Source organism: Protomyctophum parallelum (genome assembly GCF_964188405.1).
Source record: "Protomyctophum parallelum genome assembly, chromosome: 13".
NCBI lineage: Eukaryota > Metazoa > Chordata > Actinopteri > Myctophiformes > Myctophidae > Protomyctophum > Protomyctophum parallelum.
The window spans coordinates 13,470,905-13,498,733 of NC_139708.1; the positions used below are offsets into that span (position 1 = coordinate 13,470,905).

The 27,829-nt window shown below is 43.4% G+C and overlaps 1 protein-coding gene across 1 annotated transcript; it reads right to left on the reverse strand.

Annotated features, from left to right (window-relative positions):
- Positions 1-1,187: 1,187 nt before the first annotated feature.
- gna13b (guanine nucleotide binding protein (G protein), alpha 13b) lies at positions 1,188-25,940 on the reverse strand. The gene is made up of 5 exons (XM_083780342.1): positions 25,564-25,940; positions 16,593-16,819; positions 11,887-11,937; positions 8,931-9,131; positions 1,188-7,209 (listed from the first exon to the last, which is right to left on the reverse strand). The coding sequence occupies exons 1-5, from the start codon at positions 25,844-25,846 to the stop codon at positions 6,838-6,840; spliced, it is 1,134 nt and encodes a 377-aa protein (XP_083636468.1). The 5' UTR covers positions 25,847-25,940; the 3' UTR covers positions 1,188-6,837.
- Positions 25,941-27,829: the final 1,889 nt, after the last annotated feature.

Genomic DNA, 27,829 nt, shown 5'->3' on the forward strand with positions numbered 1-27,829 from the left:
GTGTGTGTGTATGAATTTTGGAACTCTGTCCCAGACAGCAGCAGTACAAAAGTTACAAAGTTATGTACTTGTACTACACACTTAAACTGTAATGTGTGTGAATGGGTGAATGTAATGCACAATCTATGTAAAGCGCCTTGGATAAAGGCGCTATATAAATGCACCATTTACCATTTAATGTAAACATAAAATATAATGTAATGAAAAACTGTATGAAATTACAGTATACCCAATCACAAAACAACATTAAAGGCAAAAAAATAAATAAAAATATCACAATGCAGCCCTGTCCTGATGCCCCAGGGGGTCCCCGGACCCCACTTTGAGAATCACATGGTCTAGAATACAAATGAAGTATACAGTCAAATCTAATGGCACTGCATCATAGACAATATTAGCAGCATTAATACTGTCTACAGCACTAATACACTCTTATGGGGTGGATAATGACATGTTCAGTGTGTCCAGTCTGAATGGAACAATTCACCATCATCACAAAGCTTGTACAACAGCCCCACCTGCTGGGCTAGTAGCACGCTGATTCTCAACCATTTTAATTGCAATGGGCCAGTTTGATAATGCATTAGTCTACACAGGACTCTACACCATGGACACCCATTTGATTGGATTCTGTTTTTCTCCCTCTCTCTCCCTTTTCTTTTTTTTACCTCTGGGACCCCAAGCTACACTGTAAAATACTTCTGTGTTCATTTAAAGAACACGTGAAGCCTACAAGTGTTATTTTTTCTTTAAGTTTTGTAAAGTAAAAACATATTAACAGGTTATTAAAAAGTGTTAGTTCAGTAACAGGTGTCAATGTCAGCTAAGAAAGCATCCCGTTTCTAATGTAAGTAGGTTGTGAAACAAATGTGATTGTGGAGCAAGCGTCATTTCCATCTGGTTAACATCCCTCAGCCAGCATGTCCAATCACACCCCCCGGCCTAGCAATGCTTTATATCACAATATAGAACTACCGGTATTTAACACTAAGCTTTAACAATAATAGGTTCCATTTCTACACACAGTCAGTCAGGTCCATTTGGTTCCATCAATAATATGGCAGGGGGACCCCTGTGGAACACCCCGAGATATTCTCCGTCTCCTATCCATTGCACATAGTGGTAATGAATGACATCTGTAACAAAAAACTGAGCCTGACTCAAAAGTTTTAAAACATTGTATTCCTTTTTTATTGAGAGGATAGCAAAAAGGATAAGACAGTATAAGTTAGACTGTACAATGAAAAGCATTACTTATCATTCCAAAAATATCGAACGTGAAGCGTGAGAAAACGCTTGCGGTCTTTGCATTTCTTTCTTTTTTTATTATTGGAATTAGCTCAAAAGGTGGCAAAACGAATTAAATAAGAAAAAGAAAACCCTAATGTATAAAAAATAAAATAAAATGGAAATTAAAACAAAAAAGGCTTAAAATAGGAGGCACTAACTGTTATTTGGCAGATCATTTGCATATTTGTGTTTTGTTTTCCTCTCTCGGATGAATTGATAGGATTACATCAGGGGTCAAACATCATGGTACAGTTAGACAAACGGTCAGCAAGGTGAGAAATCACTTTCAGAAACATAACCAGTGGTTTTAATATTTTTTTCCTCCTATACACAACTTGTAAATAGTCGCTGTCGGGTGGAAACCATCGACAAAATCTGATTGGCTGTGTTGCAATGCTGTTGCATAGCTGGCACTACAGAACCGTTGACAGTCGTTTCTCACAGATATATACACAGGTTAACAGTACAAAATACCATTCCAAAGGCCAATTTATACTTTGTCGCATGGTCTTAGTGGAAAGAAATGACATATTGGCAACTGAAACGAGTTTCTTTTTTGCTGTACGTCACTGGCGTGCGACTAAAGCCCTAAATGTGTGATACAGCAACTTGACACGTTGTGAGATTGTAGATAGGCCATTTCCAGCACACGACACCACCAGCAGAAATTAAACATTACACTCTATTGCACAATAGTGCGATGGAGTATAGTGTAATTTAATACTTAAAAATCACATTTAAGTATAGTGTTCGACCCCGCCACATGACCAGAGGATTCACATGGTTAAAATAACACGTTAACGTCATACTAGTACGGTGGGAACTAATGCCCTCGCCTCAAACTGACAAAGGCGTACAAAAAAAAAAACACGGCCGAGCACGGGCACGCTGTCACAACAAAGTTAGAAAGGCATTACAAAAATGTACAATTACGTTTTCCAAGAAGGCAAGAAGAGTGATCTTCACAAACAAATACAACCCCCCCCCCCCCCCCCCCCCGCCACACACACACACACATTTTAAAACTCTGGCAGTCGAGGAACAAACTCGAGCAGCAAGATGGTTTCACACTACGGATCCAAATGTTGGTGTCAATGTGCAGTCAGGACTCAAAAAACGTTAAATAACACAGAATTCCGCTGTTAAAACTGAACAACTCACAACCTCATTTTGAGCCTCGGGGTCCATTGGTACGAGAAAATACTGGTTCGGAGCAGGTGGAGCAGCACAATCAAAATAGCCAATCTACAAGCTCACAACTTGGCCCGTCGGAACGCCCTGTGAGCTTGCAGATCAGCTATTTTGAAAAAAAAAACACTATTACGATGGGAGTATGCAACATCTTGTGCAAATCATAGGTGTTGGAAAGATGGAAGTGCTTGAGCCTTCCTGTTGGGGGTCCCACCGTGCCTTTTAAAGTCAAGAGCTGAATGAAAACTCACACACGTATAACGGTGCATACAGTGTCTCTGGGACATGACTTCAAAATGTGCCCGGTTGGCAGTTATGTGTGTGTAACGTTACGATGCCTGCGTGCATTTTCAAAAATCCTGCTTGTTCAGCACTGACAACAGCAATTACAGAGTGCGGGCCAACTGTGGGGTGTGTGTGTGTGTGTGTGGGGAGACAGTGGGACCAGTCAGCACCCTGTAGTGGATGTAATGCTGGCTGTATTCTTTTTGGAGCCCGGGCTGCGGGCCTCCGGCCAAAAGACGCTGGCATGACGCAAAGTCTGAGTGCAGACAAAGATCACACACACACACACAACGGACAGACTGTTGGCGCACAGACGCGCCTTTGAGGCCGACGTCGGGCTGAAGGGACAGAAGACTTTGTCAACCGTCTTCTGAGTTAACTGTGCAGACGCCGTGATTTCGGGAGGATTTTTATCTGCGATTTGAGAACCACAGACTTAAACCATAGTGTCGCTTTCCGGGGCATATATTCGGGCTGAAATAGTCGATCTACAAGCTCAGTGTGGATATCTGTGATGTGATTCTGTGCTGTGGGGGGCAGGAGTTTCCATCATCGTTATGTACTAGCCTTCTTTTAACTCTTACTGTGAGCTAAACACTGATCCTAAACTTTACATTTGAACATTTAACAAACTGAAATTCATGCTATATCCACTCCAATATGAAGATGTGTAGGGATCCACTGCTTTGCCAAGACCCACTCCTGTAAAATGTTTCCAAGCAACGCGGCATGGATTACATTCCAGAACACTTCAGTGTTTTCTACCAAAGATTCAGAGGCTCAGCGATACATACATTTCCTAAATTGGATTATCCACTTAAAACTTAGCATACACATTCTGGGACCAAACATAGAAAATAGAAATATTACTTCTCAACCAGTCACAATCAAAACTGACCCAAACATCTCTGCAGAAACATTCAATCGGCGACAGATATTCAGATATGAATATCAACTCGCTACTGTCACTACTGACTACACAGGCTACGTGTGAGCTTGTAGATCTGCTATTTTCTGAAGGGATTCAGTGAAGAGGGAAATAACAGCAGATCTAGTACAGAACCCTGGGAGACTACAGCCAAGAGTCAACTCTATAGGGTTTTTAGGTGGTTCAAACAGAACACCACTTCAGGATTATGGCAGAATGACATTTTCTGAGCCACCCCCCCGTCACACTGAACCACTCGAGACCCCGCCAACCGTTACACAAAACCAACGTCAAATCTGCAAATCAACAGGGTGGCAGCTCACACCCGCTTTCATTTGACGTGCTTTGTCGCTGTCGGGCAGAAACTTTGCATCTCCATATTTCATCTTTTTCTTTTTCAGAAATCAATGCCCTATACTATATAGTAGCAACTAGCAATGCTCATCTACAAGCTCACAACGTGTCGTGAGCAGATTTGCGTCTATTTGAGCATTTTGGCTTATTTGCCCAATATAGGGAGATCAGGCTGGGTCGGTGTAGTCAGTGCACTGGGTTGGTGTAGTCAGTGCACTTTGTAAATTGTTAACAAATTAAAAGTATTAATAAGCGCTTGTGACTAAATAATAACTCCATTGAAATAAAGGTTATTTTCCCTCAATTTTCTGAATAGTAACCGTTTAGGACGTACAAGGTTTCCGCCCGACAGCGCCGATATATAAGAGAAAACAAAAGAACCGTGTACTAAACACGAGACACAGAACATATACTGTACATTATGCATGGGGGGTCAGAGGAGAGAAAAGCTGGATGTATTTATGCTTTGGTGAAATGTCGTCACACCGGGCGCGTCGCTCGACACACAAAAACGATTGGGATCCAGACATTGATCCAACATTGAGGAACCCGTTCCATCGCATTTGGAACCATTTCTGAAAAACAGTTTACCACCGACACGAGCTGCGGGACTTCACGTCTGCTATTTACAATTACAATAGTTTCAAGGACCACCATAACTCAGTGTACAAGCGGAAGCAAATGGACTCAAGAGTTACAGACCTGTAAGGGTCCATTTGGAACTTGGAAGCCCCTGTAGGAATCGTTAATAAATCGGACCGTTAAGAGGGAATCGTTAAGGAACCCGAATTGATAAAATCTTAAATTGGCATAGACACTTTCTTGCTGAAGCACCAATTTAGCACGCTCTGTACAAATCTACAAACTGTCACTGTCCAGATAACCAAACGGACACTGGGCGGCCGGGTCGGTCATACATTGGCTATTAGTCAGAAATTTGCTAATGCTACTAAGTACTACTTGTCGTACTAGCTGGCTACTAGTACTACTATGGCAGCGGTGTCTATCCCTTTTTTGTCTTCAGCTTCGAGAGGGAGAGATCGCAACAAGAACGGGAGGCTTGGGGGCAGGAGGAGAACAGGTACCTTTTTTGTCCAAACACAACCAAAGATCCTGGCAGACCGAAGCAGGGAGGAAAACAAAACAAGGAACTTTTGTTTTGTATAGGCTAATACGTTATACGAGATACTGTCGCGTGCCTGAAAATAGCAGATCTACAAGCTCATAATGCGTTGCAATAGATCTAGTATTTACGACACGCGACGCCATCATACGATGAAGTATAGTATGAGGTGTTGGACACAACAGGTCGGCTGCGAAAGGCTAGAGACTGCTAAGCAGTGTGCGTTTGCATGTGTGTGTGTGTGTGTCTGTGTGTGTGAGAGAGAGACCTACTACAGGCACATTAATATTGTTAATTCAAAATGATAAAGAAGTGGTCCACAACGTGCCCTGAGAATTGGCAAAAAATATATAAAAATTAAACCAAAAAACGAAACCAAAAACAAACACTGTATCACTCTTAGCTCTTGCAAGAGCTACAGCATTTTTGCAAGTGGTCTTAAGTATGTGTGCGTGTGGTTGTTTGTGTGTGACTGTGCGCGCGTGTGTGTGTGTGTGTGTGTGTGTGTGTGTGTGTGTGTGTGTGCAAGCATCCCCCCCAGCAAACTGTAACAGTGTCTAGGAGCAATTGCAAAATTCCTAAGTGAAAAATGTTTAGTAAATTTATCTATTATTTTAACAAAAACCGGGGGTGAAACATAATTCTAAAAGAAAGTTGATCCAAATAAACAAAACGATTACAAAACTAGACGTTAAGCCTGGCACAAATTTACCTTCAGAGCTGGAGTTCGTTATCAATGGGAGACTTTTAGCATTGTGTGTGTGTGTGTTAGCCCCGGGTCACTAATTAGGCAGCGTTAAAGAAGGCTCAATCGTGGATTAAGGATTAGTTACAGTGTTGTATAAAGTCCTCTTGCGTCTTTCTAAGTACCCTCCCGCCTTGAGTCGCGGCCCGAGTGGAGAGGAGGGACGGGGGTGTGAATTTATTTTTTTTGTTTTACTTTTAGAAGAATCTCTCCGTGGCAAGCCATGTCAGGAGAAAGGCAAGACGTGTATAATAGAAAATTGAAAACAAGAAACAAAACTCCTCGAAGCGAGAGGGCCAGCGGCCATGACGGCTCAGTGTACTTTAGTCTGTGTGAGTTTCAATGGTCGCGTGACACCACCCTTCTCCACATACGAGCGTCTCTACTCCACCTACCTCCACCTCCAACAGTGGTCAGAGCAGCATTGGGGGGAGAGAGGGGGACAGGAGCGTTGGGTGACGGTTGTGGGTAGGAGAAGACACAAAAACCCCAGGGATGGATTCTCCTTCCAAACAGAACGCTCCAGGGTGGAGCCGAGGAGAAAAACAAAAGGGGCAGTGGGAGATCATTTACAGTGGTTACAGGGTCGACGCCGCGTTTTAGTCCGGCGCCTGCAGGTTGCCCCTTTTACAAGTCACAGTGTGGAGATCGACAAGGCGGAGAGGAGTCGGAAAGTTCTGTGGGTTCGCCCCGCGAAGGCGTGATGCATTTTGAGCCCTTTCATGCTTCGAAAATAGCCGGTCTACAAGCACACAATGGGTCGCGAATGCGACCCATTGCGTGCTTGTAGGTTTGCTATTCTTGTCGAGCATAGATTAGGCTAAACCAGCCAAACGATCCGAGCAAGAGCTGCACCGCGAGATAAAGAGTTTTAAACTCTCCCCCCTCCTCCCCACGTCCATCCCTGCCCCCCTCCTCCTCTCACTGCAGCATGAGCTGCTTGAGGTTGTCGTGCAGGATGGTGTCCTTGACGTCGCGGAACACCAGGCGAATGTTCTCCGTGTTGATGGCCGTGGTGAAGTGGTGGTAGAGCGGCTTCTGCTGCTGCTCGCGCCGCTTGCCCCGGAAGCACTCCACCAGGAAGCGCTGCACGTCGGCGAGGCTGGCCGCGTCGCCAGCGAACTCGGGGAAGTAGTCCCGGACGGACACCTGCTTCACCTTGTCGGCGAGCAGGTCCGTCTTGTTGAGGAAGAGGATGATGGAGACGTTGCCGAACACCCGGTTGTTGACGATGGTCTCGAAGATGTTGAGCGACTCGCTGAGGCGGTTGGTCTGCCGGTCCTCCATCAGCACCTGAAGGGTGGGACAGTTACATTTAGGCCAACCCTTTTCATATCAAGGCCCATGATTTATTCGGCATTTGAGCCCACAGACTGATGAGATTTAGCCTTTTTTATCGTTGAATAAGATTTTGTCCACAATTCCATGCTGTATTGATGCGGTACCATAGGAGAGATAACAGGCAAACATTGATCAAAATAAAGATTCTTCTTTTGGTTTCATTTTACACTCTTAAGAGTTTAGATCTATATGCAGGGGTGCACATTATTATTTTGGGATAGTACTCAAAGGAGCACCTGGCCATGTAGTTTGGTGCGCACAGCGGAGGGAACGGACGTTCGTATCCTGCCACAACGTTATGCTGCATTCACAGTTCACACGGGCAGATGCAACAGATGCAAAGCTACACTAGTACACCTAGTCACAGACAGTGTCGTTAAGGTCCCACTGGCAGCAGCTGTCCGTTTATCACTAGCACAACCACAAACGTCCAACACATCTACAATGAATTAATGAATTACACCTAATGCAGATTCCATGTTTAATTCCAGCGTGTGTAACCTGCATTGCTTAAGTGACATATAGTTTTCATATTATGGTCGCTAACTTAGCTGAGCTCACAATAACTTTCCCTTTCCGTTGTCATTGTAGCTTGTCATCATAGCTTGTTTACAACTGAAACAGACTTCCTCATCAAAATAAGAGCTACTTGTAATGATTAGTCAACACTAGTTTTATTTCTAAGTCTACTTACAGGATGTTAATTAATATCTCCATTTGAGTTTCTTTTGAATGCCTGTCAGCATTCTCAAAATCCCTGTCTCTCAGCTGTTGGTGCCCAAATGCGCTCGCATGCCTTTGATCTACGGCGCACCAAACGTTTTGACGACGCATGCGCACTGGCGCACCGCTTGTGTGCACCGCTGTCTATATGGGGAGTTGGCTACCAACTCTCCATTTAGCTGGGGACGAACTAGAACCCCCTCAAAAACCACTGGTGGTCCCTGGACCACTGATTTAGCTTTGTCCACACAAACCGATTTTTTGAGTGGTGGAGTGCTTTGAATCTAATGCCTGGCCTGTCACAATTAGTACATTATCACCAAATCACTATTATTGGGCATAATCATCATAATCGTTTCCATGTTCAAATATTCATAGATTTTCAAACGGTTTCTCAATAGCTGCTCTACAAGCTCAAAACTCATTTTGAGTAAAATATCATTTAGATTATTATCACCAGTCATTGTCAGTAATTAATTTGTAAAATAATAGGTTATTAGTCATATCTACCAAGTGAAAATTTTGTTTACAAAGCTGAAAAGGCAAACGGAAATCTATTTTTGTTATGTTCAATGTCAGTAATACAATTAAATCAATAACAGCAGATCTACAATCGCAGTGTGGAGTATTATGAGCTTATAGACCTGCCATTTTCAAATACGCATATAGTGACAGTGTATATGTCACAGTATGATTGGAAAAGGTGTGCTTGTTTTCTTCGAGTTCAACTGCTGTGCTCCCCCACGGCACGCCTCCGTCAGTTAAAACGACTGCACCTTTTTCAATCTGACTGGTTCTTCAATCATAATTGTGACATAATGGTATAATAGTCTCAGGCTTTCAGGTTAGGGATAAAAATAACAAATAATTCATAAAATTGCATACGTAATACGCACGCGCCTGTGTGTGTGTGTGTGTGTGTGTGTGTGTGTGTGTGTGTGTGCACTCACCTGGTCGTACTCTGAGGAGGACACCAGGAACAGGATGGAGGTGACCGAGTCGAAGCATTCGAACCAGCGGCGCCTCTCGGAGCGCTGCCCCCCCACGTCCACCATCTTGAAGGGGACGTTCTTGATCTCAAAGTCGTACTCGTGGATGCCCTTGGTGGGCTTCCTGGCCAGCAGAATGTCCTGCTGACTGGGCAGGTAGTCCTGCGCACACACAATCCACATTTTAGGATGGCACTGAAAATATCTGACTAAATGTGAACCCATTTCTAAACCAAGCAATTGAGAATAACCATCTAACGAATAACCATCTAAGTCCCTACTAATTCATTATCCATCCATCTTTAAATGCACCAAGTCTCTGTCTGTACGTACGTGTGTAATCCACGTAACTCGAGAACCATTCACGCCACCAACTTCAAATTCGACACACGTTCCACACCGCCACAGGGGGTGCAGTGGCCGGTGTTGAGTCACGGTTGTCCAGAACCGCACCAAAAAGGCCTCTGCCCGGGTCTGGACAGGACCCCTGCCCAGTTTCCACAGGCACCACTGTAGAGGCCCCACGGGCACCGCTGTAGAGGCCCCACAGGCACCGCTGTAGAGGCCCCACAGGCACCGCTGTAGAGGCCCCACAGGCACCACTGTAGAGGCCCCACAGGCACCACTGTAGAGGCCCCACAGGCACCACTGTAGAGGCCCCACAGGCACCACTGTAGAGGCCCCACAGGCACCACTGTAGAGGCCCCACGGGCACCACTGTAGAGGCCCCACAGGCACCACTGTAGAGGCCCCACAGGCACCACTGTAGAGGGCCCACGGGCACCGCTGTAGAGGCCCCACAGGCACCACTGTAGAGGCCCCACAGGCACCACTGTAGAGGCCCCACAGGCACCACTGTAGAGGGCCCACGGGCACCGCTGTAGAGGCCCCACAGGCACCACTGTAGAGGCCCCACAGGCACCACTGTAGAGGCCCCACGGGCACCACTGTAGAGGCCCCACGGGCACCGCTGTAGAGGCCCCACAGGCACCACTGTAGAGGCCCCACAGGCACCACTGTAGAGGCCCCACAGGCACCACTGTAGAGGCCCCACGGGCACCACTGTAGAGGCCCCACGGGCACCACTGTAGAGGCCCCACGGGCACCACTGTAGAGGCCCCACAGGCACCACTGTAGAGGCTCCACGGGCACCACTGTAGAGGCTCCACAGGCACCACTGTAGAGGCTCCACAGGCACCACTGTAGAGGCTCCACGGGCACCACTGTAGAGGCCCCACAGGCACCGCTGTAGAGGCTCCACGGGCCCCACTGTAGAGGCCCCACAGGCACCACTGTAGAGGCCCCACGGGCACCACTGTAGAGGCCCCACGGGCACCACTGTAGAGGCCCCACAGGCACCACTGTAGAGGCCCCACAGGCACCACTGTAGAGGGCCCACGGGCACCGCTGTAGAGGCCCCACAGGCACCACTGTAGAGGCCCCACAGGCACCACTGTAGAGGCCCCACAGGCACCACTGTAGAGGGCCCACGGGCACCGCTGTAGAGGCTCCACGGGCACCACTGTAGAGGCCCCACGGGCACCACTGTAGAGGCTCCACGGGCACCACTGTAGAGGCCCCACGGGCACCACTGTTGAGGCCCTACAGGCAATAAATCATGGACTTAGAGTAGACGGTTATTCGTATCACCTGCTTTAAAAGGTCCAGACAATCGTTTCTCGAATAATGTATGTTCCAATGTGCAATGCCAAACCACAATGAAATCATTAATCACAACTTATTTACAATTACAACCTGTATATTGTTGCTGTACGGGAGAAACCACTAATCTCCATATTAAAACATGTTTGCGTTGTTCCGTAAATTACCTCCCTACTTGATTATATTACAGCAGCATCACACAAAGCATTAAAATGTGCTGAATTTCCTGAAAAGTTATGAATCAGAATAAATAATAATGCAAAGGGAGATTTGCATGCCTAAGCATGCAGGGATACTTCCCATAGTAGTCACTTCACATGGAATGTCTCCATTCCATTCCATTGCATAGCTCACATACCGGAGCACATAAACAGACAGGGGGTGGTGCTACGGAGTGTGTCGTGTGTGTAGAGATCAGGCAGCATCACCCGTTTAAGCCCCATTTCATACTTTGTTGTACGATGGCGCTGTGTGAAAACAGCCCGTCTAAAACTCCTCACAAAAAGTTTGGAAACTTTAACTTAACCTTTACATTGAGGTGTAACTTGTAAGGCTCGTGCAATCGTTGAATGAGCAACACAACTAAACGTGTGGGCAGCGTCCCCCAAACATTCTTCAAAATCCCCCAATATGGGTCTATTGGTAGCCTCTCGTTTTGAGCACGGGGGAGTTTACAAGCAACAGCTTCTACATTTTTGCAATTTTGGAAAGTTTTCAACAGTAGTAACCACTTGAACCCCAGCATGACTATTCCGTCACATCCCCATCACACTTAAAAACTCCTGGCTGAAGCATGTCAGTCAGTGCGCTGGCTGTTATACAAAGGGGACACATTCCTGACATTCCAGACACAGGGACATCACATCCGTCACGCCTGCATGGAAAACGACATCAGTGACATGACCAACATCTAATGACGTTACGCATGCGCAAAAAGGTTTCTTCCTGAACCAACCGCCTGCTGACTTCTAAACAAATGTGGCGCTGATTGATGCAGCCGTTTGTAAGTTTAGGTCTGGACTGGAGACAATCTACTGTGACAATCAAAGGCAAGAAAAGAGCACCAAAAAATAAAATCTCTCTCGACTGTCTATTTCTCTCATCTATCTCACTCATTCACTGAACTTCATCCTTTTCAGTGTTAATCTTGTTGACTAAGACTAAACAACAAGATTTTTGATATTTAGTCGATGTGAGGTAGGCCTGGTTATAGAATGATTAGCAGTGTCATTGGTGATGGCTGGGGGGGACTTACCGACTGCCCAAGCTTGTCCAAATTGTCCAGGAAATACTTGACCGACTCCCCCTGAGAAACAGAGAGGGAAACCCTGTTAGAGCCATGGAACGAGATATGAACCAAACAAACAGTTATACAGTGTATACATGGAACTGCACATGTACCAAGTTTCTGTAAAGTCGCTTGGTTGTGGTTTGCAGTTTTTTGGGACTGGTTTCTAAAGTGTTGTAACCAGTGGTTCTCAAACATTTTATACTTTTAATGTCACAAATGAATTAATTCAAATAGAGGGTATGCGTGTGACCTCATCATCAAACCCGGAAGTTATGCAGGAATGTCTACTGAGTGGCCTTGAAAGCCCATACATCCAAACAGAAAAGTCCTATCTGATTGCATTAAACAACATTAAACAATGTTAAACTCACTTTGACTGTTGCTTTGCCACTCGATGTGCCATTCAATTTAAGCATGCGCAAATTGCGTATACCCTCTATTACAGATTTCTCTTATATGTGTGGTTATTTCTACGGCTTGGTAATATACAGATTATTATAACTTTGTTATGACATTTTAACATTCAAAAAGCCATTCTACAAGCTCACATTGTGACCATTGACAGTTCTTAGATTTAAAACATTTAGTTCTAAAGGGCTTCATTTTAAAGTGGGGAGCCATTGTGCACTTGGCCAGTGGTTCCCAAACGCTTTAACTCAAGACCCAAAAAAATTATTTGATGTTTGCCCTGGACCCACACTAGTGAAAATATCAGATCTACAAGCTCACAGTGAGCTTGAAGATCAGCTATTTTCACTACTACTTAAACAATTGCTTTCCAATTTATGGAATGTGTGAAACAGTGCACTAGACTGGCAAAGAGTGGAGCCACCATATTAACGGTTAACCTCAGTTCATCTTGTTGAATTTGAATGAAGATTCAAAATGTATCAAATGATATACAATGCTGCTGGCAGTAGCAACCTCAGTGAAACTTACCACAAATGCAGCAGCTTTTTAAGGCATGTAAACCCCCAGGTTAGTTTCACTTCCTCTTTGTAATGGCTCATCATTTAACATAAAACAAAAGGATTTCCCCCGAAACCGTAGCTCATTGGTTGCCAAACTATTGAGCCTGTAATCCCCTAAAATAATTTGACGTAAGCTAGCGTAAGACCCAGCGTGCATGCTCTGAGCAGTTCGGTAATATTTCACCTGTACCACTAGTTATTGGATAGAATGGCATTAGATTACGGTAAGAAAATGGTTAATCAGGAATTCTCCTTTAATACTTTTCTTCATTGGTTCAATATTGATAAGACACAATGCACACTGCAGGGCAATCATTTAGGACAGTGGTTTTCAACCCTTTTTATGTCAAGGCCCAGTATTTATTAATTGTTTGAGCCACAGACCACCATTTGATGAGATTTAGCCTCTCAGACACAAACTTAATCTATATTTTGCCCACGGGCCACTACCCATGCTGTATTGATGTTGATCTTGTAGATTAAGTAATGCAGATTTTTAACAATAATTTAACTCTTGCTAGCATACAATGAAACAACATGGATGGACCCGTAAGGGTCTATTTGGTTTCACTATACACTCTCAAGAGTTAAAGATCTTTAAGGATCAATTTGGTTACCAACTCTCCATCATTTAGCTGGGGACCACCTGGAACCTCCTCAAGGACCACTGGTGGTCCCCGGACCACTGGTTGAAAACCACTGATTTAAGAAACAAAACAAAACAAAAAGGTACAAAAATGGAGATGCCGAACTGCCGAAGTCAAGGATATGATACAGCTGGAGTCCAAGTTGTATGAATATGACAATAATACTGCCAACACTGTAAAATGTATACAAAAGAAAATGCCCTCACGGCCATCCCTGCTACTGAGTAGCAGCTAGAGTCACCACGACCCAAAGCCACTTCCCGTCAACCGAGAGCATGGCTGAGGTGAATCACTCTCTCTCACGCGCAACATTTAAGATCACACACAGGTTTGTGTTTCTATACTTGTGAGGACATCAAAAATAAATACCTGAAAATAGGCCAAAGAAAATAGCCGGAAAAAAGCAGATCTACGAGCTCACAATGTGTCGCTCTGCGGCGCGGTGTGTGAGCTTGCAGAAAACTCTAACCCACAACCCCCTAAAACTAACCTCTAAATGCCTGATCTTACACCTAAACCCAACCTAAAGAAGTCGGCCCCGTAGCACACCGAAAATAGCAGATCTTCAAGATCTTCTTACCTTTATTTGTAGTTGTTACGTCCCCAACAAAAAGGTCCAGGTGTTATTTTGTGCAAAAGTGCATTATTGGCTATTTCCCCAAATATAAGCCCTCAATGGGGGTTGGGTTTTTGTACAGACCACAGCAGCGTGTGCGTCTCCTTGTTGTGAGTACTGATTACTTTATGTGCTGTTGCAAAAGTGTTTGGAAATGTGTGCATGTTTTAGTTTGTATGTTTAGCCAGTTGTATTTTGTTGATGGAAATTATTGTAATTTTATGTTTATGTTTTTTGTGTGTTTGCAGAACCACACACACATGCTTTCTGTACAACTCTACATTCTTCAGTAAAACCCTCAACCCAAGTGCTTTGTTGTTCTTGACCGAACCACCTGGAGCGGTGTAAAGCTTCCAAACGCACTACAAAAGAACTACATTGAATACATTAGATTTTTTTCCCTCCCTACAGGGCAGGGTTTTACAACTTTATTGTCAATCTGCAACACTGACCTTGGTGCAACACACACACACACACACACACACACACACACACACACACACACACACACACACACACATACACATACACACACACACACACACACACACACACACACTTTGGATCGTCACCAATTAGCTGGCGTGGTCGTTGTGACCGGGAGACAGCTGTCAGCAGCACAGCATTAAGGGAATGTTATTTACTTCCCGGCAGTCCTCACAGTGTGCTGTAATCAATGCCTTCACCCGCCTATTACTGTGTGTTTAGAAAGACCTCTAGGATGGATCCATTTTGCACAGTGACACTCTCCGAGCTTCAACACACATCATGTACGTGAGAAAGGCAAAGTGTTGTGGAAGTGAGACTGATATTTTAGCAGAAGTGAGACTCCGGTGTGACCGTCACAGCCATGCTGTCTGCTGATGTCACCTCCCTGACGATGCGTCATGAGGTCTAAATGGCTCCGCTTACAAAACACAACACACCCCTTAGACCGCTTGGGATTTGAACCCCGGACCAGACACCGCAGGGAAGGGTAAAGAAATAAGTGTCTGTGACATCATAACAGTAGAACTGACACATAAATCACTTTCACTCTTGTTATTTAACTTTTGATGTTTATGATTGTTGTTTTTAACCCGTCTGTAAAGCACTTTGTAACTATATGTTTGGAAAGGACAGATGATCATATTTCTATATTGAACTGAACTCCCGTCCCTCTCTCATCTATTCACGTCTATTTTCTCTCCTCAGTGGGTTGACCAATCGATGTGAAACTACGGCCACGTGCAGTGAGTGACTATGCAGATTTTTCACTTGCCCCAAAGTTAACCGTTTCAGCGCTAGCATTTATTGAAAAACTAGGATCTAATTCACGTCATAATTTTTTCCAGTCGAGCTCTTATTTTGAAAAGCCACAGTTCCAGTCTACCGGAAGTAGATTATCCTATAGCCTGGGCACCATTTCATTTCGGTTATGATCCGGGCTGGAGCCGGATGATATGCTTACGTCATGTTGTAGGCAACGGTTTGCCTACAACAAACAGGAAGCTGATTGTTGCTTCCTGTTTGAATAAAAGCAATAAAAGCTCTCGTAAGCGAGAGCTTTTATTGAGAGGGAAAAGGAAGTTGTCGCCGCCTGTTCATCCTGTCTGGCGACTACAAAACAATACTACAACATGACGTAACCACATCATCTGGCCCCAGCCCGGATCATACGGACTTTTGAAACAGAGACCAGGCTTCCCTCCGAGGCGGTGGAAAGCCTGGTGAGGCGAGGTTAATTATCCTAGGACGCTCAACAGAGCCGAGACAGGCCTTGTTTACAATGTGAATCCAAACCGGGGCTCTGGAGAGTGTGTAGTTGCCCGTGCCCTGCATATAGTTGGAGCAGGTAATCAGGTACACAACGATTAATGGAAAGTAAGTTAATAAACAGTAAAATAATGTCAAGACATTGGGGTCAAATGTCTGGATGTCAGGATAATTTAGCCCCGATAATATATCTTTTTTTTTATTAATATATTTTTTTATCCCACGATTTTGTAACCCATTTTTCACCCCTGTGTCAATCATCTAATGTGATCCTGGGCTCTACACACCCTCCACCAACCTAGTCCCCATATATGGGGGACAAGGGGAGAGCAACGGACTTGAACTCATGCTTCCTTCATGCCCGAGTGTCCAAGTTGCTCCTTTACACCTGACAGGGGGAGTTTCCCTGGTTGGACGTAGCGCGTAGAAGGAACACGTTATTCCAACCAGTTCCTTTCCCCTCCATCAGACGCCCCGGCTGGCCAGGGGGAGGCAGTTTAGTGACCAGGATTACTGCATGTTTTTTGTGAGGGGGACACGGGGAGAACATGCAAACTCCACACATAAGTATAATAATAATAATCTATAATAATATATCTAATGCTGGGAGCACTGTTTTCAGGTGCAGATCAGTAACGTGTGTGTGCACAGACACACACACACACACACACACACACTCACCAGCTGGAACTCCCTGCGGCGGTCGTAGGCGTTCTGGATGCCGCTGTCGGCCCACAGGGCGCGGATGGAGGGCAGGTAGTGCTGGAAGACCTTGCTCTCCACCATGCCGTGCGCCATCATGGCCGAGCGAGTGTCGAACGCCATCATGGTGTCCCCGTGCCGCTGGTTGGACGGGTTGCCCCACGGGATGCACAGCTTCTCCCTGGCGTCCACCAGCACCCGAACACCTGGAGGAAGAGGAGAAGAGGACGAGGATGAAGACTATTGACCATTTAAACATTTGTTGACTAGAGCAGTGGTTCTCAAACTTTTTCACGTCAAGGCATCCCCAAATTGATATGTATTTTGCCACGGACCCCTCTCTGAAAATGTGGACCCCACAAGGACACAAGGACTCTTGTGTGTACAAAAAGATTGCAACCAAATGGACCCATAACAACGAAAAGTCAAGATTTGATAAATGAGCGTTAATCCAGAGTTAATAGGATAAAGTACCATGTTCTGAGCTTAATAAAACATTAATTTGAGCTGCCGCTAAAAAGTACAATGGATCGATCGATAAAACACGTCCGTGATGCTTAGCAAAACATTAGTTATCAACACCGGGTCAAAAAACCAAAACACAGCTTTTCTATTTTTTCTTATTTTGTCCATTTCTCTGGCCCTTTCCACCTACTATGTTAACCGGTGTTCAAGGTGTTGTTTAGCCCCAAATTCAAATGTAAGACAAAAAGCAGTGCATCAACACAGATATCTCTGACCACTGAATACAATAGCTAAAGACTGAAGTGCTAACAAAGCGGTCTTGTGTCTTTGCATACTGTACAAGCCTTGTCCTCACACCATGACGCTTTTGACAAAAAACAACTGACTTCATCCTTTAAAAAAAAGAAATTCAACCATATCTTAGAATTGATCCTCACAAATGGTAATTATAAGATGTCTGTTTTTGACTCATGTCTCATTAGAGGGCTGTGGACAGTTCAAAAGCCTGCCTACCAATGACATCATCGATGGGGATTCCAAGCTAAAAGAAACTACAGCTCTTTCTCTTCCTGGAAAGTTAGCATGCCGAAATAGAAGCCATTGTTCTTGCATTAATAAAAAGAAAAGAAGAAAAAGGTGTCTCTGCCCTCCTCTGAGACAGAGTATATAGACACAAATGGTACCATATCATAATGAGGGGGGTGAAGTGCTCCTGTCCTTTGCCGTCTTTACCACACACACACACACACACACACACGGTCGCACACGTACGCTCCCAGGCTCGGCAGGCAGGTCTCAGCTTCAATTTTAGGGGGCAGGCAGCATGGTAATCCTCAGGTAAACCTCAGGGTGGCCATGATGTCTGAGTGGGTAGGACTGCTTCACCCCCGTATCCCATCCTAGCCAGTCCATGTGTCCATAGTGTCCCTGGGCAAAGCTCTTAACCACCGACTGACCGCTCCCCTCCCCGGTGTGCTCAACATGAACATCTGATAAGACGTGAAGCTGAAACTTCATTTCTCCTGCAGGATCCTTAAGGATCTACATCTACACTATAGAGCAGGGGTTCTAAACCTGTGGGTTGTGACGCCTCCGGTGGTCGCCTAACCCTTAATTGTGGGGGGGACCCCAGATTATTTTCGTTTTTTTTTTCTTCATAAAGTGAGTGGCAATGCAGATTAATTTTTTGATGTATTGGATGTTAATGCCAGAAAGTCGTTTTTTTTTTCCACTTTACTGCATAACTTCAGAGTATGATGATGCTTTCACATACGCAATTACGCATACCTTCTATTTTCACGACTGTTTTATGCGGCCCTCTTGTGTGATGAAACAGGGCAATCATTTATGAAAAAACATTACAAAAATCACACCCGTGTGAAGTGTCGTCGTACATCTAATAATAATAATCTAATAATCTAATAAAAAAATGAATATACTTCATGAATTAATTTGTCAACTTATGTCATTATCTTTTAACCATGATACAATGTTTTCAATTGTCTCGTCTTTTGTTGCCAAGGCCACCACCTGAATGATCCTCGGTTGCTAGGAGACATACTACAGGCAAAATCTCCACCGGCCCTAGTGTTATCGGATTCAGAAAAGGGGATTTATCTCTGAATTATTTTCCCAGACTGTATTTTGGGTCAAAACAAGCTTTTTTTCCATGGCCCCCAACTCATGAACCAATGGTCGTGTGATTTTCTCACTGAGAAAGGAGACGTTCCTCTGCCTCTCACATGTAGCTTGCTTTGTTTACATCCTGGACACATCACGCCTGCAGAGGCTCTTAAAAAAAAAGTATTAACCTTTTCCAGGTCCAACAGCCACACACACTGTGTGACACTGTTTACACTGAGTCACTCACTGGGACATTTACAGCTGCACAGATTCACACCTGCTAGTGTTGATCATGAATATGTACTGTACATATTCTCTCAAAAGATATATATATATATATATATATATATATATATATATATATATATATATATATATATATATACACATCGGCTCTTTTTAAATACATTAATAGAAAATGTGAAAGATTTTGAACATTTTAGCACAAATCTTGTATCTTGTAATCCTAAAAAAAAAATGTTTAACCTCTTTAACCCTATATATATATATATATATATATATATATATATATATATATATATATATATATATATATATATATATATATATATATATATATATATATATAGGGTTAAAGAGGGTAAACATTTTTTTTAGGATTATTAGGATTACAAGATACAGGATTTGTGCTAAAATGTTCAAAATCTTTCACATTTTCTATGAATGTATTTAAAAAGAGCCGATGTATAGGGCCTATATACATCAGCTCTTTTCAAATACATACATATGCAGCCCAACAAAACGTACACCTGCCCAAAGCCAAACTAGCCCAGAACAAAAAGGAGTTGTTTAACGACGTACTCGACTTACTACGAGAGAAAAGTCAGCTTCTCCGTCCCGGAGAGCACGACGGGTGCATGGATCCCATCTGCTGACTGCAAGTTCAGTTGAAGAGACGAGAAGAGACGAGACTTTTTTTCTCTCTCACCCTCTACTGCAGCACGCAGCCTGCAGGGAGGCTCTCTCTCTGTCTGTCTGTCTGTGTCTCTCTCTCACGCACGCTTTTAATCATAAAATGGTAATTGGTTACGTTATTTCTACATAGTCCACATGTATGTCTGCCTGGCTGGGTCGGGTCTCTCGGAAATAATCGGATCTTGGTCAGACTCGGCGGCGCAATTTGAAAGAAATAAAAATTAAATCCTTGCTAGTTGCTACCCATCCTTCCTGTGAATAAATAAAATAAAAATATATAATAAAACTAGAAAAAGTGCCCTTCTGGGCACAGGTCTCCACCAGGTTATCCACAGATCCGTGCAGTTAGAGGTAAAAACACTTTTCGGCCAGTTATAGCGCCACCTTGAGGCTGAGTTGAAATTGTTCATGTGGCATTTTGTCCTCGGCCTAGTGGGAATGTGGGTGCACAATTTCACGGAAATCACGCGATGTGTTCATGATTTGCAGCATTTTGTTTGAAACTGAGCACTCCTGTGAACTTTGGAAGCCAATCTTAACCAATCAGGATGGAGTCTGAGAAATCTGAAAGACTGGTTTGGTTGAATGGCTCTAGAGAGACTGTGTACCAATTTGCGTGATGTTTGGACAAAATCTGTAGGTGTGCTGTGCAAAAACTTGTTTTGCACAAAGCGGCCTCCTGGTGGCGCTATAACAGGCCGTTCTGGAAAGTTTGGGGCAGAGGTTCATCGTTGGCATCCAGGGAGTGTGTGTGCAAAATTTGGCATCGACCGGGTTAACGGTGGCCGAGATTAGCTGCTAACGGACACACACACACACACACACACACACACACGGACGGACGGACGGACGGAGTGCAAAACATACTCTCTCCCCATGCCTTCGGCCTGGTGGAGACAATAAAAACTATGGGGCTAGGGGCTATGCGGTCGTTTCTACTAGGAGAACATGAAACTAGGGGGCTAGGGGCTATGCAGTCGTTTCCGGTGATACCACAACTCTGTGCATATTACCACAGCACCGAACGTGAAAAACAGGCTGATCCTGTACTACAGTGCAAGTAGTCAATGGAGCAGCGGGAGGACATTTGAATATCACAGCTCTGAATGTGGGGAATTCATTGTGTGCCGCAGCTTCCAGGGTCACTGGCTGTTGTATTGTGAAACCTATTCTAAATCTACTCGTATTAGAGCAGCATTTCTCAACTGGTGTGTGTGTGGGGGGAGGGGGGACGTGGGTCACAAGATGCTCTGGCAGAACAAGAACTTTACTTTAATAAGGGGATATTGTGTTACTGGGGGGAACTTTCTGGTTAAGTCTGTGATCTTCAGAACTTCGCATTTCCAGGACCCACAGTTTCATGCACCTTCATTTGATACCATTATTTTTTTCTTTTTTTGTTCTGGGAATCTACACTGCAAAGTTCTTCACTGTTAAATGATTTCACTTCAACAGTCTACAAATGGAACCACTTTTTATCTATCAATTATTTAGCCGGGGGACCCCCAGATCTCGGAATTGGTTTTGGTTGCATATTCACCTGAAACACTGAATGTGTGTAATTTTTAAATATCATTGGGAGCATTTGCGCAAGTGCAAATCTGTCAGTTGAAACAAACATGACTTCCTTTCTGAGCTGCAGTAACTCTTGGTGCTTCTGCTAACGGCTGAATATTTCAGCAAATGAGTTTTGAAAATATTTTAAACATTCAGAATCAATTGAGCCAATTGAGATGCACAATATATACACCCTCATACACCATATTATTAAATTATATCTACATTTATTTTATATTATATTAATCAAACGGGCTATGAAGGTGAACAAAGAAAAAATAACTGAGGTAATCAGAAGTGATTTGATCAGAATCACCTTGTCTGGACTGGAGATCATGTTTGATGTCTGTCTCACTGAACATATGGATCATGGAGGAGGGACAGACAGTCAGGACACATTTTAAACCCATTTAGACCCGAGGTCTACAAAATTCTACAAATGCCTTCTAAATCCTGACAGTTTTCTGAAAAACCCATGTTTCTATGTCAGTCGTATATGCCATGGGAAGAACATGTAAACTCCACACAGAAAGGCCCTTTACGCGCCAATGATGATGACAATGATGAGAACACGCCCCCAGCATCCCTGGCAGGAATCGAACACGGGACCTTCTCTGTCTAGCTGTGAGGACTGACTGCACCACCATGCCACTACATTTTTGCTGGTGCCCCTAGTTTACTTTAATTGGGAGTACTAGTAGCCAGGGATGTTAACAATTACTCGGAAATCGATTAATTGCTGTAAATTAAATTAAAGTTAATTAAAAAAAAGGGGAAAAAAAGTTTGTTAAAGTTACAGGTATGGTGACTATGGTCTGTAACTCTGTATATGAAATGTGATCTAACCAAAATAACAGTAATCCTTACTCATCATATTCCATAACATTCAAGGGCTTTTGGTGAGAAATGAGACGGTCCAACAACTCCATACAGCACTGCAGAGGGAAGGTGTGTGTGTCTGTATCTAACTGATTCTCGTTGACTTCCGTTAATGTTGTATGTACATCAAAGCAAAATTATGTTTCTGTACTCAATTTCGGACAAGAATTCGGTCCCAAAAAAAACGCTGCTTATGAATTCATTGATCGATAAGGTTATAAACTACTATAAACTATCAGTTACTTAATGAATCAATTATTTGACACCATAATTGGGAGCACCAGTGCTACAGAGTAAAAACGTTCATTTTGAGCCCTACCCAGGGAACTCAAGGGTCGTCGGGGGTTGAGAACCAGTAAGCCCTAATACCCCGTCTATAGGACGAAATAAACAAGTCTTATTCATTACAACAATCTCTTCTACACTAATCTGTCCCACTTCAACTAAACCAGACAAGTATTCCCAGATTAGATTTTCCCAGGCTGTAAACTATTGCTAGAGAATTAGCCCATGTCATTCATTCAAAATGTATTTTCAATCGACACTAGAGCACAGTCAACAGACAGTGTGAGCAGTAATTAGTAGAAAGACATTAACAGTATGGATCGTCCCTGTCGGGCAGAAAATCTCATAGCACCATTGTTCAACTTTTTATGTTTTTTTTTTCTTTTCATCATAAGATTAATAACGGGAAAGCATCCATGTTATGTATGTATATTTTATATATACACACACACCGGTATATATATATATATATATCCCGTTACTTTTCAGGATTCAAATTCAAAAGTAGCAGATCTACAAGCTCGACCTTGAGGATCTGCTACTTTTGATGCATTTGTGTGACGCTGTAGTATGATGAAGCAACTTTGGGAATAATTTAGGAAAAAACGAATCTGTCCTATTCATCACCATAATGTGTTATTGCAGATTAAACATTAAACATGTTGGCCGCTGGCCGGTAGAATGTTTTGTCTACCAGATATTTAGCTCGCGAGTTAACAAAGTAAATTGGGGACACTGCAGGAAAATGAAAGTAAGATTTCAATTATTCTGTATGATATCATTGGCATGGAAACTCCCCAGGAGACACTGACCTACGAACAAGCAGAAACACTCAAACTCAGCTCAAATGATACTAAAACATGTCCAAAAGTACCGTACCTTTCTGATTCAATAGAACTGATTGTTAGGAAAAAGTTCTGTGGGTTACAAAAAAAATCACATCACACCTTAAACATCTGTGGAACTTATGTTGTGGCACAAAAACATCACTAATGTAATAACCAGCTGAGAGCTCCAAACCCACATGGACACTCTTTCAACAAGACACTACACTACATGCCTCCTATTACAAAGCACACAGTAACTCCAATTCTGTCCTGTGCGACAGGTGAAAGTACAGCTGACAAGTGACATGACATTATGGATAATTTTACAATCTATATAATAGTCAAATTGTGAGTGAAAACAAAACATGAACTTTAATTGAATCTGAGTCTGAGATATTTATATATCATAGAATACTTGATTCGTCGTGTTGGTTTAATTGAATCTGAGATATTTATATATCATAGAATACTTGATTTGTCGTGTTGGTGTCGCACAAGAAACATAGCAAATCTACAAGCTCACAATGCGTCGCAGAATGACATGTGTGTTTGCATATCTCTGCTATTTGGTGTTTGACACCCGCACAATGTATAAATCACACCATATTCTAGCTTGGGCAAACGGACCTCCCATATATGAGCGTTTGTTGTGAATAAAAACATTCGCCTGCAAGAATCCACTACTCTTACCATGCCTAAATGACATGCGAGTTGTGTGTCCTACTCTTTCACATGCACACCGAGAAGATGTCTAGAATGTTGCCGCTAGTTAAACATCAGTAATTGACTTGGGTAGCATCAGTAAAGCCAAGCCTATTAATCATTAAAGCAAATATTACTTTATTTATAATCACCAACAGCAAACCTCCAAATTAGTGTTAAGGTCAAGGAGAATGTAACGTATAGGAGCTACTTACAGAAACCTGACAAAAATATTAGGTTGACAAAAGTATTCTGCCTGCAACTTCAATCATCACATCAATCCACACCTTGACCTGTCCCGGCCGAAACCACACCTTGACCCGTCCCAAAACCACACCTTGACCTGTCCCGAAACCAGCCCTGGGCTTCAGGAAAAAGGTGTTTACTTGTGTTAATACCTTGCTGTGTATAAGCCAGCTCAATGTGGGGTCAAAGGACCCCCAGGGGCTCATTGAGAGGGTTCCCCAGTTAAATGACATAGTTAATCTTAACCATTCCAGTTAATCTCTACTAGTACCATTATTAGTATACATGTTAAGACAACTATAGAACATATTACAAGAATGTCTATTTAGATCTGTTTCACTGAGATAGATAGATAGATAGATAGATAGATAGATAGATAGATAGATAGATAGATAGATAGAAAAGGAATTTTAAGATTGTAGTCCCACCGTCCCAGAGATAAAAATGAATGAATACAAATCAAATCTTAACAAATGGGGGGTCCTTGAAAGTACAAAGACTGAGAATCATTCATATAAGCAAGCAGCATCTGAAGAACTTAAGATGTCTTTGAATCAAACATCAGATCATGTGTGTACATCTCTCCTCACCAGCCCCATCGTAGACAAACACAAAACATGGGCGTTTCTTGCTAGCCTTAGCAAACGTTACGCTCGAGTTGGAGAGCTATTGCATTCTGTGACTCCAGAGCTTTGTGCTGTTCAAACAGGCTTCAAGTTCCCCATTTTCAATGCGCTCTGTCATAAATGAAATGGCAGTTTAAAAATACATTTACAATAAGAAAAAGTGTGTGTTGAATAATTTCAACACACACCACTATTAATAAGTCCAATTACTTGAGGTTGCCAAAGCAGAATTACCACTTTAAAACCTTACACCAGTGTCTCCAAGTTCCCTTCTTCCCCCTTCTACCTCTCCGCCGAAATACAAGCTCAGAGCTCTTCACGTAGAATAGATCTTCAGTCTTCATAAAACAGAACGGAATACACAATTCAATACAATGGCAAGAAACGCAACACCTGGCGTCACAGAATTCAGCGGGTCACCAATTAGGGTACAACAACAACTTCGCTAGCATAACTTTAGGTTAGGTTTTTCTCTTTGCACTACGAAGCTGTCGCTATAAAAAAAAAAGACAAATGTCATGTATCTGACGCGTCGCCAGATCGTAAAAATATTTATATATATTTTTGCAACAAGTGACAAAAACCGACATGTTTTGGGGGGACGCAACTTAGTGACGGGACAACTGTACTCCCCCAGTTAGCATGCGTTGCTAACAACTTCCCCCCGCAGCTTCGCGACTCTCCCAAAAGCAGCGACCCAACCCCGGGGCCTCCGTTAAAGCCTCCCAGGACCGGGTTAACCCAGTGTCTGGGGAGGTTTTAACGGAGGCCCCGGGGATCCCCCTCTCTCTCTCTCTCTCTCACCTTTGATCACATTACTATAGATCGTGGCTTTGAACTCCTCCTTGGCCCTCTGGTCGAAGTCCTGGCCGTGGATGATCCGCATCTGCTTCAGGAAGGTAGACTTGCCGCTCTCGCCGGCGCCGAGCAGCAGGATCTTGACGAGCCGCTTCACGTACGTCTTGTCGCGGCCCAGGCACTTGTCGATCTCCCGGCTCTTCCTCAGCTGCTCCGCCTCGCCGCTGGTGAGCAGGCAGTTGGGGAAGCACGCCGAGAGTACCGAGCGCGACGGCAGGAAGTCCGCCATCTTTGAGGCAACTTCATGGGTATTTTTACATGGAGCTGGCTGCTGCCTCTCTCTTTCTCTTTCTCTCTCTACACAACACACAACACTGACTGATGCTCTGTCTGCTCTCTGCTCTGAGTGTGGACCGGGGCCGCGCTGCGTGTGCCCGCCTGACTGACTGAGTGCCGCGGGGACGAGCACGTCGTGGCCATGAATGAAGGGAGCGCGCGCGCACACGCGGGTTCGACGACGACTACTACTACTACTAAAATAACTAAACATAACAACGACAATAAATTATAATAAAATGTATACACAACTCCGGTATAGGAAAGAACTGAGAAACAGGGATGTTTCACCTTCAAACAGGTTTAATTTTAACGTCTACAGCTGGCTTTTGTGTGCACCCTGATCCCATGCAGACGGAATGATTGATTGAAGTTTTTTTAACAGTTTGCAGAATTACAGTAGGCTACATTTCAAGCACTTCGTCACAGTGACGACACCATAACGCATTACACTTGAGTCAAGGGATTTGCATGTCTTAATGACTGTTGGTAGGGCGTTCCGCATTTTGGTGACTGACATAGGAGCAAAATTAATTTAGTCCCTTGTTTGTTCTTTAAGTTGCATGATGACTAAGTATTTAGATGTTTGATATTGATTTTATCTGACACGGCCCCTTCCCAAACCCATTGTAATTTGTAACTTCAAACTACATTTTAACCATGATGGATTGATTCATCGAAAACACCCTTGGTTCTGGGGTGTTTCTGGTGTTCTGGGGGCTGTGTTTCTTGAACTATTTGTTTTTATTGATTTAATTAATAGTAGCTAATAATAACAATAATTATATAGGCATATATATTTATTTTCCTTTTTTATACAAAATAAATATAAAAAGCACTGCAGCCCTCTCAACGCACTAGAAGGACAATATCGGTCACCAGAACTTTGGTCACCAGAAAATTATACATGTACTTTACACCACTGCCGGATACAGTAGGCTAGGCGAGCTCTAGACGGTTTCTGAATGCAGAAGTAAATAGAAACCAGGTTTTCTTGTTTGGGTGCCACCTTATAGAGACGAGCATTTTCATGAATGAGAATAAATGTTTTGGGCGGGCCTCATGAACAACAACACAACCCTATATACTAATATGAGGCTGATTATTTCACTGCTGGAAAACAGCTACAGTAATATTGCAAGTGGTAGGAGAAGTACATTTCATAATGAGTTAATTGCCAATACTTTTGCACTTTTACTCAAGTAAAGGCTATTGTAATTGTTCCTTTCTTTCTTCAAGGATGACTCACCCATGTTCAATTTATCTTCGTATTTGGTCCTCACTAATGCTCATTATAGTATGGTACCTATCTACCCCGTCTGTGTCTCAGAGAAGGGCTGTGGACAGTTCAGAAACCTAGCTACCAGTGACGGAGGAAGTAAGTAACATATACTCCCCACAACATCTAAAGTAATAAAAGAAAAAAAGATAATTGAAAAGAAACCTCACATAAATAAATGTTTAATAATAGAACTTCTGGACTTATACTGTAACTAGAAAAAGTGCCCTTCTGGGCACAGGTCTCCACCAGGTTATCCACAGATCCGTGCAGTTAGAGGTAAAAACACTTTTCGGCCAGTTATAGCGCCACCTTGAGGCTGAGTTGAAATTGTTCATGTGGCATTTTGTCCTGGGCCTAGTGGGAATGTGGGTGCACAATTTCATGGAAATCACAATGTGTTCATGATTTGCAGCATTTTGTTTGAAACTGAGCACTCCTGTGAACTTTGGAAGCCAATCTTAACCAATCAGGATGGAGTCTGAGAAATCTGAAAGACCGGTTTGGTTGAATGGCTCTAGAGAGACTGTGTACCAATTTGCGTGATGTTTGGACAAAATCTGTAGGTGTACTGTGCAAAAACTTGTTTTGCACAAAGAGGCCTCCTGGTGGCGCTATAACAGGCCGTTCTGGAAAGTTTGGGGCAGAGGTTCATCG

Excerpts from the sequence above, each read along its gene's own strand:
- gna13b (XM_083780342.1), bottom strand. The coding sequence starts at position 25,846 with ATGGCGGACTTCCTGCCGTCGCGCTCGGTACTCTCGGCGTGCTTCCCC. Across the intron at positions 16,820-25,563 it reads CTATAGTAATGTGATCAAAG|GTGTTCGGGTGCTGGTGGAC; the intron begins GTGAGAGAGAGA and ends CTCTTCCTCCAG. Across the intron at positions 9,132-11,886 it reads TGGACAAGCTTGGGCAGTCG|GACTACCTGCCCAGTCAGCA; the intron begins GTAAGTCCCCCC and ends GTGTGTGCGCAG.